The 13,927-nt window shown below is 56.5% G+C and overlaps 1 protein-coding gene across 2 annotated transcripts in view; it reads left to right on the forward strand.

Moving 5' to 3' along the window:
* Nucleotides 1-6,560: 6,560 nt before the first annotated feature.
* ILDR2 (immunoglobulin like domain containing receptor 2) overlaps nt 6,561-13,927 on the forward strand; it is a 43,053-nt gene continuing 35,686 nt past the window's right edge. For both annotated transcript variants that reach the window (XM_055120753.1, XM_055120754.1), the window contains exon 1: nt 6,561-6,699. In XM_055120753.1, coding sequence (XP_054976728.1) covers nt 6,654-6,699 — 46 coding nt within the window. In that variant the 5' untranslated portion in view covers nt 6,561-6,653. The remainder of the gene's footprint in view (nt 6,700-13,927) is intronic.

The raw sequence follows: 13,927 nt of genomic DNA on the forward strand, positions 1-13,927 counted from the left end.
TGGCAGGGGGGACAGTCAGGGACTCACCAGGACATGGGCTGTTGGAGCTCTACAGGGATGGGCGAGAAGCTGCTGGAGATTGGCTGGTCGCTTTTCTAGCCAAAGTCTGAGTGTCACCTTCAGCTGCAGGGTGTGATGAAAACGCCCCAGCAGGAGACGGCGTTTCAGGAACACAGTCCGCCCCCGACCCCCGAGGCGGGTGTTCCCAAGTGCTGGTCCAAGTGGAGGCCAAGGATGGTGCAATCTCCAACCTGTGTCATCCTGGCCGTTCCCAGAACAGAGTGGGACAGGGGTCAGGTGCTGACCTGGCACGCAGCCCATCTGGAGTTTTTTCCGCTGGCACCACATAGGGTCCCCTGGGCACCACCAGGAGTGACTCCTGAGCACAGAGCCAGGAGGAATCCCTAAGCACTTCCAGGTGTGCCCACCCCCACACAAAAAAATAATAAACAATCACTGTATCACTGTCGTCTCATTGCTCATCTATTTGCTCGAGCGGGCACCAGTCACGTCTCCACGGTGAGACTTGTTGTGACTGTTTTTGGCATATCAAGTACGCCACGGGGAGCTTGCCAGGCTCGGCCGTGCGGGAGAGGTCCTCTCGGTAGCTTGCCGGGCTCTCCGAGAGGGACGGAGGAATCGAACCTGGGTCGGCTGCGTGCAAGGCAAACACCCTCCCCGCTCCAGCCTAATAAACAATAATAAAAATAAAATTGGGCAGCCACGGAAAGCTACGCCATCAGCTTCTCTTTTCAACATGGCACCGAGACTAGCTCATTTCTGCCACCATCCCCATCTGCGGAATGAGAGACGAAAGTTGCAGAGGGCCCAGAGAGATGTGCCAAGGCCATGCGGCCCAGGGGGGCACCCACAATATGCCCCTTTGCCGAAGCACATGGGGTCTTTTTTTGTTTTGTTTTTTGGGTCACACCTGGTATGCACAGGGGTTACTCCTGGCTCTGCACTCAGGAATTACTCCTGGCAGTGCTCAGGGGACCCTATGGGATGCTGGGAATTGAACCTGGGTCGGCCGCGTGCAAGGCAAACACCCACCCACTATGCTATCACTCCAGCCCCCCACATGGGGTCTTTCCAACGTGCCCAGCGTATTTAGAGTTGCCTGGTTGTACCAGTGCATCCTCGAGAATTCAGCCTGGACCCTCCTGCCTGCCCAGTCTGGACACTCCTGGCCTCTCTCAGGGACCGTGGACTGCCTCTGTGTCTGGCACGACCATGCCCAGAGCCACCTTGGGGCTCCCAGAACCAGCCTCATGCGGCCGAGGTTGCCTCTAATTCCTCCAACCCGCAGTGGCCACCATCACGTGGCTGGCCCACGGGTCTAATCTCATCCTGCTGCTGACCTAGACTTAGTGGGGTCCATTGGCGGGCTCCCCAGAACCGACATCAACTTCTCTGACCGCTTTGCATGAGCTGCCATCGGGGGCTGGCAGGGAGCGGGCACAGACGGACGTGGACGGTATTTATTTATTCTACAAAGATGACATCCTGTTGCTTTTGAACTTCCATGCCAAACGCATCTCTCTCCAAATCAGGGCGAAGTGAGTCTTATCAGAACCACGTCGAATATATCTGTCCGGGACATCTGGTTCCAATGCTGCCCCCCGCCCTGGTCACTTCTGGAAGTGACATCATCAGGGACGCACCAATTCTGGTCCCCGTTTCTCCCTGAGGTTCTGTCTTTGATTTTTTTTTCTTTTTGGGTCACACCTGGTGATGCACAGGGGTTACTTCTGGCTCATGCACTCAGGAATCACTCCTGGTGGTGCTCAGGGGACCCTATGGGATGCTGGGAATTGAACCTGGGTTGACCGCGTGCAAGGCAAACGCCCTTCCCGCTGTGCTATCGCTCCAGCCCCCAAGGTTCTGTCTTTGATCCGTACCAGGGCAGAATTCTGGGAGAAGGTGTCGGTCCGAAGAGGGAGCCTTCTTTCTGGCACACACCCCAAAGCCTCACAAAAAAGCACGCAGTCACCCCTTCATCAAGGATGCCCAGGCCCCCCCCAGGATGCTAATGTAGGGTGGGGGCATAGAGGCGGACATGAGCAGAAGCCCCAGGGGCGGCTGCTGGAAGAGAAGTGGCCTTACTTCATCCTTGGCTCTGCAAGTCACAGAAATTATAGGCGGAATGATCAGTCAGGACGGGTTGCCAGGGCATGCAGGGCTCAGAGCAGATCTGATTAACGGCTTTCAGGGGGCACAGAAGACTGCCTTTGTTTTTGTTGTTTGTTGTTGTTGTTGTTGTTGTTGTTTTTGCTTTTTGGGTCACACCCGGTGATGCTCAGGGCTGACTCCTGGCTCTGCACTCAGGAATTACCCCTGGCCGTGCTCATGGGATGCTGGGAATCGAACCCGGGTCGGCCGCGTGCAAGGCAAATGCCCTACCCGTTCTGCTATCCCTCCAGCCCCATGGAGACTGTCTTTGTATGTCTGGGACCTGCGGGGCTGGCTGCAGAGACACCCACAAGATCCCCGCCACCCTTTCTTCCTGCCTGAGTGAGCGTTCAGCCGCCAGCCCCCCCATACGGCAGAAATACTAGCGCACCCGGAAACAGAGAAGGGGGAACAGGAGCCCGAGTGACAGCTCGGCTGGGGAGAATCTCTCGCCCTCTGTCATTTACTCATTGGGGGTGGGGGCGGGGAGAGGGGTCACACTCAGCAGTGCTCAGGGCTGGCTCGGGGCTCTGTGTTCAGGGGTCTCTCCCGCTAGGGAGGCTTGGCAGTGCCAGGGATGGAACCCAGACTGGCAGCATACAAGGACAGCGCCTTCACTGCCTCTCAGCCTCATGTGTTTTCCGTGCTGAGCCAGATCGTGTCCCCTGCGGTGAGTTTGGTGTTCTACTTCCGGGGGTCACCCGGCCCTACTAACTAGTTTCTGTTAGTGCCGAGTTGGTGCCTTGAAGGCAGGGGAGGCGAGACCCGGGGACAATCCTCAGGCGTGTCCCCAGGAGGACCCCAGCGGGGCAGGCGCCTGGCCTTGGGACGGGGCTGGCAGACACACCCAGCGCAGAAGCCTGTCCTTAACATCTGCTTCCGGTCGCCGGGACTGCGGCAGCCCCTCCCCGTGCTGCCCTTCTGATAAACTTACCTCTCCTCTTGGCAGGGCTGCGTTGTTTCCCTGGCACTCTGCGCTGCACATTTGCATTTCCTTTCTCTCGAGCCTCTTCCTAATGAAACCATTTCTTCCTCTGTGGGAAGGAGTTCCAGATCGGAACCATTCCCAGGAGGGAGATGTGGCGTTTGCTCTCACTCTCTCTCTCCCTGTCTCTTTCTTTCTTTCTTTCTTTCTTTCTTTCTTTCTTTCTTTCTTTCTTTCTTTCTTTCTTTCTTTCTTTCTTTCTTTCTTTCTTTCTTTCTTTCTTTCTTCCTTTCTTATTCCTTCCTTCCTTCTTTTCTTCCTTTCTTTCTTTCTTTCTTTCTTTCTTTCTTTCTTTCTTTCTTTCTTTCTTTCTTTCTTTCTTTCTTTCTTTTTTCTTCCTTCCTTCCTTCCTTCCTTTCCTTTCTTTCTCTTTCTTTCTTTCTTTCTTTCTTTCTTTCTTTCTTTCTTTCTTTCTTTCTTTCTTTCTTTCTTTCTTTCTTTCTTCTTCCTTCCTTCCTTCCTTCCTTCCTTCTTTCCCTTCCTTCCTTCCTTCCTTCCTTTCTTTCTTTCTTTCTTTCTTTCTTTCTTTCTTTCTTTCTTTCTTTCTTTCTTTCTTTCTTTTTCTTCCCTTCTTTCTTTCTTTCTTTCTTCCTTTCTTATTCCTTCCTTCCTTTCCTTTCCTTTCCTTCCTTCTTTCTTTTCTTTCTTTCTTTCTTTCTTTCTTTCTTTCTTTCTTTCTTTCTTTCTTTCTTTCTTTCTTTTTTCTTCCTTCCTTCCTTCCTTCCTTCCTTCCTTTCCTTTCCTTCCTTCTTTCTTTCCTTTCTTTTCTTTCCTTCTTTCTTTCTTTCCTTCCTTCCTTCCTTTCTTTCTTTCCTTCTTTCCTTCTTTCTTTCCTTCTTTCCTTTTCTTTCTTTCTTTCTTTCTTTCTTTCTTTCTTTCTTTCTTTCTTTCTTTCTTTCTTTCTTTCTTTCTTTCTTTCTTTCTTTCTTTCTTTCTCTCTCTCTTTCTTCTTCCTTCTTTCTTCCCTTCCTTCCTTCCTTCCTTTCTTTCTTTCTTTCTTTCTTTCTTTCTTTCTTTCTTTCTTTCTTTCTTTCTTTCTTTCTTTCTTTCTTTCTTTCTTTCTCTCTCTCTCTCTCATCCCCTAAACTTACTCTTTTCATTTATTTTTTTTTTGCTTTTTGGGTCACACCTGGCGATACACAGGAGTTACTCCTGGCTCTGCACTCAGGAATTACTCCTGGCGGTGCTCAGGGGACCAAACGGGATGCTGGGAATCGAACCTGGGTCGGCCGCATGCAAAACAAATGCCCTCCCCACTGTGCTATCGCTCCAGCCCCCCTAAACTTACTCTTTTTTTTTTTTTTTTTTGCTTTTTGGGTCACACCTGGCGATGCACAGGGGTTACTCCTGGGCTTTGCACTCAGGAATTACCCCTGGCCGTGCTCAGGGGACCATATGGGATGCTGGGATTTGAACCCGGGTCGGCCGCGTGCAAGGCAAACGTCCTACCTGCTGTGCTATCTCTCCAGCCCCCTAAACTTACTCTTGATGGCCATAATTCTCCCATGACCCTCCCCAAACTCTTCCATTTTCAGTGACAATGGTGTGTTTTCCACCTGTCTTCTTTCTTTCCCCATAATCCCCCCTCCCCTGCCTCCTTTCCAACCCTCTCCCTGGACTGCCCACCTCCTGCCAGGGTGCCGGGAATTCCACCTGGGTCGGCTGTGTGCAAGGCCAGCGCCCTCCCTGCCATGCTATTGCTCCCTCCCCTGCTCCCCCTTCCTTTAATGGGGTGCTCACCCGCTGAGCTTCCCCCACAAATGGCTCCATGCTTTCTCTCTGAGGGCACCTTTTCTCTTATCTGCATCATGGCATTTGCCCAGCTGCACAAGGAATGCCAATGCCGGTGAGGATAAGGCTATAAAAGGGCAAGACACCTGTCACCGGACCTTTGTCATACACGTTTGCTAAACAAAGCCTACACTTCTCACTCATCTCTCAACACAGACATTTAGATGACTTTCCTACTCACACAAGATGGATACGTTTTTTAAAAATAATGAAATGTGGGGCTGGAGCAATAGCACAGCGGGTAGAGCGTTTGCCTTGCATGCAGCCGGCCCAGGGTTGATTCCCAGCATCCCATAGGGTCCCCTGAGCACCACCAGGGGTAATTCCTGAGTGCAGAGCCAGGAGTCAGCCCCGAGCATCGCCGGGTGTGACCCAAAAAGTGGAAAAATATATATATATAATGAAAGGAGGGGCTGGAGCGGGTAGGGTGTTTGCCCTGCACTCGGCCAACCCGGTTTGATTCCCAGCATTCCATAGGGTCCCCCAAGCACTGCCGGGGTAATTCCTGAGTGCAGAGCCAGGAGTAACCCCTGTGCATCACCGGGTGTGACCCAAAAAGCAAAATAAATAAAATAATAAATAATAAAAGGAAAGACTCCATGTGCATGAGTCCTACTGTGTGCAGTTCGGTGATGCTCGAGTCTTCTTTGGTCCTGCAGGGGCACGTGATGCATGAGCCCTACTGTGTGCTGCAGTCTTTCTGGCCCCGTAGGGGTGTGTCATCCCCGGGGCCTCCTGCTCCCAGGGGGACAGCTTCACTCACCTCCTCCAGTTCTGCGCTACCCTGAGGGTCCTGCCAGGCTCAGAAGGGGAAGCAGGATCGGGAGCCATAGCTCAGCCTGGAGGGCCCTTACCCTGCATGCAGCAGACCCAGGTTCGATTCCCGGCATCCCCATAGGGCCAGGCCTCATTTCTGAGCACAGAGCTACCTCCAGGTGTGATCCAAAAAACAGAAGGGGAGGGGCTGGAGCAATAGCACAGCGGGTAGGGCGTTTGCCTTGCACACGGCCGACCCGGGTTCGATTCCCAGCATCCCATAGGGTCCCCTGAGCACTGCCAGGGGTAATTCCTGAGTGCAGAGCCAGGAGTAACCCCTGTGCATTACCGGTGTGACCCAAAAAGCAAAACAAACAAACAAACAAACAAAAAAAAAAAACAGAAGGGGAGACAGGGGTGGCTTGGGAGGAGTGTGTGTGTGTGTGTGTGTCTGTGTGTCTGTGTGTGTGTAAGGGGTGTCCCAGCAAGAGTGACCACTGAATTCTGGAGCATTCACTGGGTTAGCTGCGGAGCAAAATTATGTGAAGCCCCTCCCCGCCCTGTGTACAGCCCCCCAAGATCCACCCAGCCCGCAGTCTGGCAGGTCTCTCCAGGTGGGCCTGAGCCCCCCGCCCCGGAGTGGGGGTGTCCAGCAAGAGTGACCCCTGAATTCCGGAGTACTCACCGGGCAAGCAAAGTCCCCCCCACCCCTGCGCAGCCCCCCAAGACCCTCCCACGGCCCCAGCCTGCAGGCCGGCAGCGCCCCCCCCCCAAGGTGGGCGCGCGTGACCCGAAACTTTGCGGGGCGGGCGGGCGCGCGCGGGGCGGGCGGCGCCGGGGGAGGGCGCGGGGCGGGCGCAGCCGCCGACGCGGCGCGGGGCTCGGGCTCTGCGAGCACGCCCAGGACGCGCGGGCCCGGCGGCCGCCGGCTGCGGGGAAGTTGGCGGACATGGGCCGGCTGCTGCGGGCCGGCCTGGCGCTGTGCTGGCTAACAGGTAGGAGCCCGCGGCTGCGCCCGCGACAACTTTCCCCGCGCCCGGGGCGCCGCGGGAGCCGCGAGTCCCCCGGGGCGCCACTGCCGGGCACGGCCGGAGGGTGCGTGCGAGCGCGCGGACCCCGCGCCCGGGGACCCCATCAACCCGCGCTGCTGTGCCCGATCCCGGCGCGGGGAATCCTGGGGGGGCTCTCTCTCGGGGCGGGGCTGGGAATGTGGGGAATCGGGGTGCCGCGGGGGGTCTCCCGGGTCCCTCCGCACGGATGGGGATGCAGTGCGCGGAGCCCGGCGGGCGGCGGAGAGGGGGTCCCTGCGTTTGGAGGAGACCCCGTTTGCAGAGACACGGAGAGGCGTGGGGTTCACCCTGCCTGGCCTGGCAGCCCACCCCCCCCCCGTGTGTCCACGTGCCCGTTGTGAACTTTGTCCCCCCCCCCAGCCTGGGCCGGGCAAAGGCATTTGGTCCCGCTGCTTTGTGCATTGGGGAGGCTGGGAGGGGGCGCGCGTTGCTGCCCTGGTGGGCAACTGTGTGTGTGTGGGAGTGCTGAGAAGGCTGGGGTGGTCCAGAACCAGACCCCCCCTCCCGCCGCCAGGGATGTGGCAGGAGAGATCGTACCCCAAAGTGAAGTTGGGTCCCCTCTGGGGACTCCGGGCAGAAGATCTGGGAAGCCGTGGGAACAGGCGGAGAAGTTTAAAATCCCCGCAGGGGGTCGCTGGGCAAGGGTCAGACATGGGGGTGCAGGAAGGAGGCCTCCCACTTCCCTCTGGAGTAAGGTCCCTGCTTACCTCTGGATTTTTTGGGGGGGCCCACCCCAGGGGTACTCAGGGGTTGCTCCTGGCTCTGTGCTCCCGGGGATCGTGTGTGGGTGCTGGGACTGAACAGGGCTCCGCGTGTGCAAGGCAAGGCCTGAGTCCTGTTCTGTGGGTTTGTTCTGTGCCCTGACTCCTGGGCCGTGGGCCATGCTGGGTCCTGCTTGCTCTGAGCTTTCCCTCCACATTCTTTCCCAGGAGCCAGCAGCAATTCCTGGGGGAGGGGCTGCGTGCCCATCCCCCACTCCCGGCATTCCAGGCCCTTCCATGCCCACCTCGAAGAAGCCCGGCACATCCAAGGCCACTAAGCCCCCACCTGGGTCCCCACATCCTGAAGCCCCCGTCCCCCCCTCCCGAGAGTGCTCAGGAGGGCTTTCAGAGATCAGCAGGACGGGGGGAGGGGGGGCCAGGACCATCCAACCCTCCTTAGGCGACCCCCCCACTCCGTGGGCATTCATATGGCCGGAAGGGAATCCCAGAGAGGGGAGCTGCACCCACCAGAACCCTGGTGCCTGGGGGTCCCGCTCCAGACGCCCCTCTGCCTTCTTCTGATGGGGGGTTGGCTTTGGGTTCTCTGGGGGGGAGGAAGAGCTTGCCAGCAGGAAGCACGTTCGTTCCCGTGCCCCCCCCCACCTGCCCCCCAGCTGGGCCCTGCTGCTCTGGGCTAGGGAGGCCAGCGCCCAGGCCCTTGGTCAGCGGTCAGCGGGGCCTCCCCCAGGCTGCACGCAGGGGACAGTCTCACAGTGGCACTGGGGAGAGGCAAGTGGGAGCCAAGAGCGCCCCCCCCATCCGTCCGTCCATCCGTCCATCCATCCATTCATCCATCCGTCTGTCCTTCTGATCTGAGCACCAGGGAGGGAAGGTAAGAAATTCCAGGCTGGCTCAATCAATGAATTCTGTCTTGAGTAGGTGGCAGAAGGGGAGGGAGAAAGGAAAGGACCGATTAAAAATGAGTCAGAGAGCTAGGGGAAAAGGCATGCATGCACGGTGGCGGACGCGCACGCACGCACACACACACACACACACACACACATACACGGAGACAGGTGCATGAGCGAGCGCACATACAAACGTGCATGAGCACGAGTGCGTGCACACACACACACACACACACACACACACACACACACCACACAGGTTCTCTCTCCTCGCTCTCCCCCTTTCCCCCTCTCCTCCCTCCCCCTGCCTGTCTCCTTTCTAGAAGGCTTAGCAGTTTCCAATCAACACTTCCGGTCCTCCCCTGCCCCCCCCCACCCCCCACTCCCCAGTCCTGGCTGCTAATCCCTGGTCTTTCTTTGCTCAAATTTGGGATTTCTTCCTGCTGTGCATTTAGCCCCAGTGATTTCTTATTGTCACCATCTCAGACCGCTTCCTGGAATAGATTGGTTTTTTTTGTGGTGGTGGTTGATGTTTTTGCATGAAGCAAAAAAAAAAAAAAAAACGTTTTTGCCAGCTGCTATTTGAGCAACAGGTTTGCGGGAACCCTGGGGTTGGGTGGGGGGTTCATGCCACCTTGGTGAGCCCAGTGGGAATGGCAGGGCTGAGTGGCGTGGGGGGTGGGGGGCTCTGGGTGAGCCAGGATGGGGGCCTTTCGAGGTGGGCTCGCTGCATGGCTGGCCGGCCCCTTAGTGTGTCTGTGGCGTTCGTTTTGGTGTTCGTTCATCCGTGGGCAGGTGCTGTGTCCCCATGGTTTCCTGGGATCGGGATTGGTACTGAGAATACGGAGCTTTTTCCTGGTTCATTAAGTGAGTGACTTGACACGTTTTCAGGAAAAAAGGTACTTTTGGGGGGTTTGAAGCCCACGAGGTGCTCCAAGAGCCTAGGGCGGGAGGCAGTAGGGGGGTAGAGGGGCGCCTGGCATAGGAACCTAATTGTTGGCAGGAGGTGGGCTGGAGCAATAGCACAGCGGGTAGGGCGTTTGCCTTGCATGCAGCCAACCGGGGTTCGATTCCCAGCATCCCATAGGGTCCCCTGAGCAGCGCCTGGGGTAATCCTGAGTGCAGAGTCAGAGTCAGGAGTAACCCCTGTGCATCACCGGGTGTGACCCAAAAAGCAAAAAAAAATAATGGTTGGCAGGAGGTGCCAGTTCTGAAACCAACCCCCCCCCCCCGCTGACACTGGGCTCAGCTCAGACCTTGACCCCCCCGCCGTGCCCTGGGAGTGGACGAAATCACAGCCAGGCCTCAACCCCTCAAGGTCAGGTGGTAGAGACTCCAGCCGGGCGGAGAGTCCCCATCTGCCCCGGTCCAGCCTGTGGGAAGCTGTGATGTGAGGCAGCAGCGGGCAGGGAGGGGTGGGACGACCCCCAGGGATGCTCCTCAGCTCCTGAGCACTAAAGGGTGTGGCTCAGTGCCCCCCAAAACCCCAGGTATAAGAAAGTGGAGGTCACTCGGCCTCTGTCTACAGTGATGATCTGAGACTCCACATCCTGCTGGAGAAGGAGCGCTCATGAAAACCACGGAGCCACAAGCTAGCAACAGCGCACGAGCACTTCCTGGCGTTTTTTCCTCTCTGCCTGGTTCACCCCAGGGGTCTCACCACTCCCCCCCCACACCCAAGGCTCCAGGAAACGTTCCCCAAGTGCCTCTGCCGGGCAGGGGAAGAAGCTGGCCTCTTCCAGCTCTGCTTCGACCCCTTGGGGTCCGCGTGACAGTCCCCATGAGCAGCGTCTCAGATCCCGGCGAGGCAAATCGGACACAAAGGCGCCCGGCTTCTGGCTTTCATCTGCACGATGGCAGCCCGAGGGGGCCCGGCTCAGCTGGACACGAGGACACGGGCTTAGTGAAGGGCACTTGATGTGCCTGGGCAGCGCGGAGCCCGGGCCAGCCTGCAGGAGAAGGGGAGAGGTCGCGACCTTGGGGGACACAGAGGGCTACAGGGGGGCTGGAGAGGTAGGTCAGTGGGGAGGGTGCTTGCCTCGAAAGTGAACAATCCAGGTTGGGTCCCCAGCATCCCGTCTGGCCCCCTGAGCACTGCCAGGAGTAATTCCGAGTGCAGAGCCAGAGGAAGCCCTGAGCATCACCAAGGGTGGCCCCCAAAACATAAAACAAAATTTAAAAAATGCTACGTGGTTATTTTCTTTCTTTCTCTTTGCCTTCTTTCCTCCATCCTCCCTCCCTCCTTCCCTCCTTCCCTCCCTCCCTCCCTCCCTCCCTCCCTCCCTTCCTCCCTTCCTTCCTTCCTTCCTTCCTTCCTTCCTTCCTTCCTTCCTTCCTTCCTTCCTTCATTTCCTTCTTCCTTCCTTCCTTTCTTTCTTCCTTTCTTCCTTCCATCCTTCCTTCCTTTCTTTCCTTTTCTTTCTTTTTTCTTCCTTCCATCCTTCCTTCATTTTCGTTCCTTTTTTCCTCCTTTCTTCCTTTCATTCATCCTTCCTTTTTTTTTTCTTTTTGGGTCATACCCAGTGATGTTCAGGGGTTACTCCTAGCTCATACACTCAGGGATCACTCCTGGCGGTGCTCAGGGGACCCTATGGGATGCTGGGAATCAAACCTGGGCTGGCCGTGTGCAAGGGAAACGCCCTTCCCGCTATGCTGTCGCTCCAGCCCGTCCTTCCTTCCTTCCTTCCTTCCTTCCTTCCTTCCTTCCTTCCTTCCTTCCTTCCTTCCTTCCTTCCTTCCTTCCTTCCTTCCTTCCTTCCTTCCTTCTTTCCTTCCTTCCTTCTTTCCTTCATTCCTACCTTCCTACCTTTCTCTCTTTCTTTCTTTCTTTCTTTCTTTCTTTCTTTCTTTCTTTCTTTCTTTCTTTCTTTCTTTCTTTCTTTCTTTCTTTCTTCCCTTTCCTTTCTTCTTCCTTCCATCCTTCCTTCATTTTCTTTCCTTCCTTTCCTTTTTTTGGTTTGTATAGGCTCCATACCTTCAGTGCTCAGGGCTTACTCCTGACTCAGTGCTCAGGAGTCACTCCTGGTGATGCTTAGGGAACCATACGCAGTGCCAGGAATTGAACCGTGGTTGGGGTCTCGTGCAAGGCAAGTGCCTTACCCTCCGCATTCTCTCCCGCAACTCTGCCTGTTCTGTTTGTCCAACCACGTTTTGGGTCTTCACCATGTAGATGAACGCTTACACATCAGTCTGATGTGGTCGTAGCACAAATTCCTCCTAATTTGCTCTCCTGGACCTGATCTGCAGCCTCTCAACGCCCGTGGTTGGTCTCTGCCTTGCATACACACTGGCCACGGACCAGCAGTTAGAACCAAGGCAGTGGACGGTAGTTTCAGCCTTTGTACTGCATGGACCAGATCCAGCCCTTGGCAGTTACAAACCATTGCCCTGGAAGATGGATTTCTTCCAGGTGATGTCTCTCGTGGACTGGAGTGATAGCACAGCGGGGAGGGCGTTTGCCTTGGACACAGCCAACCCGGGTTCGATTCCTCCATCCCTCTCGGAGAGCCCGGCAAGCTACTGAGAGTATCCCGCCTGCACGGCAGAGCCTGGCAAGCTCCCCGTGGCATATTGGATATGCCGGACACAGTCATAACAAGTCTCACCATGGAGACGTGACTGGTGCCCCCTCAAGCAAATCGGTGAGCAATGGGACGACAGTGCTACAGTGCTACAGATCTCTCTCTCGGGTGAGAGAAGCATCTCCTGCAGGCCCCACCTGGCCCCCAAGCTTGCCAGGAGTAGGCTATGAGCACCAAGAAGGAAGTAACTGCTGGGCATTGCCAGATGTGCTCTCTCTCTCTCTCTCTCTCTCTCTCTCTCTCTCTCTCTCTCTCTCTTTGTTTGGGGCCACACCTGGTGGTGCTCAGGACTTACTCCTGACTCTGCCCTCAGGAGTCAGTCCTGGTGGGGCTCAGGGAACCGCATGGGATGGCGGGGATCGAACCTGGGTCAGCCGCGTGCAAGGCAAACACCCTCCCCGCTGTGCCCCTTGGCGTGATGGGCGGATTCGCAGGGTCATCCCGGCCTCTGCACGTCTGCAAGCCAAGAGGGGGCTGTGGCAATCCTGAGGTCAGAACTCACGTCCGGGACTTCAGGAGTTAAGGGGTTGGCGGAATTTATGTAATGTTTCCAGAGACGCCTGCCTCTCCCCACGACAGCATGCCGTGACCTTTCGCGGCGACTTCTGCGTCTCTGAAATGGGGCTGTGCCTGTCGCGGGCTCCTCTGAGGTGCTGGCAGGAATAGCTCTCCTGCTCCTGGGGAAAGGGACCAGCTTTGAAGGGAGCTGAAATGCTAAAATAAGAACAGTGTTGCTTTGGAAGCTGCTTTTGTTAGGCTCGCTTGGAAAACCGAGTTGTCGAGTTGTCGTCATGTAGAGAATCCTTTTCTTCCTGGGAGAAAAGGGGCGGGGGGGGGGGGGCTAGGGCTGATCCCGGACCTCCTGCAGGGCGCCTTTGTCTGCCTCCCCGGCTGATCTTCCCTGCCTGGGAAGGAGGCACCCTGGGTCTCTAACCCAGCTGCAGAGCAGTCCCCATCCTTCCTCTCGGGCAGCTTGGCCAGTCCCTGGCCGGGCTCCAGGCTGGATGGGGACCACCTGTCAGCATCAGACACCCCCTCATTTGCTCATTCACGCATTCCACGTCTTATGGGCTCTGCTCTGCCAAACCTGAGCTCTGCCAGACCTGAGCCCGGCCAGCTACCGAGAGGATCCCGCCTGCACGGCAGAGCCTGGCAAGCTCCCCTTGGCGTATTCCATATGTCAAACACAGTCACAAAACGTCTCACCGTGGAGACGTGACTGGCGCCCGCTTGAGCAAATCGAGGAACAACGGGACGACAGTGCTGCGGTCCTTTGCTTTTTGGGTCTCACCCACCCAGTGATGCAGCTTGGCTCTGCACTCAGGAATTACTCCTGGCGGTGCTCGGGGGACCCTGTGGGATGCCGGGGATCGAACCCGGGTCGGCCGCGTGCAAGGGCAAACGCCCTCCCCGCTGTGCTATCGCTCCAGCCCCCACCTTCCTCATCATTATTAATGGGCCAGGAAGCTCCTTCTTGCCACCTTGTCTCTGCATTTCTGACCAAGCGCCTTGGACCTGGCCCCTCCTGGTCCAGTGCCAGCTCTGAGCCCCGCCCTGGTCCCCCTCGCCTTGCTTAGCTCACGTCACTAGCACAGCGGGGAGGGCGTTTGCCTTGCATGCAGCCGGCCCGGGTTCGATTCCCAGCATCCCATAGGGTTCTCTAAGCACCGCAAGGAGTAGTTCCTGAGTGCAGAGCCAGGAGGAACCCCTGAGCATCGCCGGGTGGGACCCAAAAAGCAAAAAAAAAAAAAAAAGAAAAAAAAAAGAAAAAAGCATGGGGTCGAGGGGAAGGAAGCCATGTTCTAGGAGAACATGGGACTGGTCGGATACAGGGGCTGGGGACACATTTCTGGACAAGCGAGTTCTTTTTTTTTTTTTCTTTTTTGAGTCACACCCGGTGATGCTCAGGGCTGACTCCTGGCTCTGCGCTCAGGGGACCCTATGGGATGCTGGGAATCGAACT

This window comes from Sorex araneus, chromosome X (genome assembly GCF_027595985.1).
Source record: "Sorex araneus isolate mSorAra2 chromosome X, mSorAra2.pri, whole genome shotgun sequence".
Taxonomy (NCBI): Eukaryota; Metazoa; Chordata; class Mammalia; order Eulipotyphla; family Soricidae; genus Sorex; species Sorex araneus.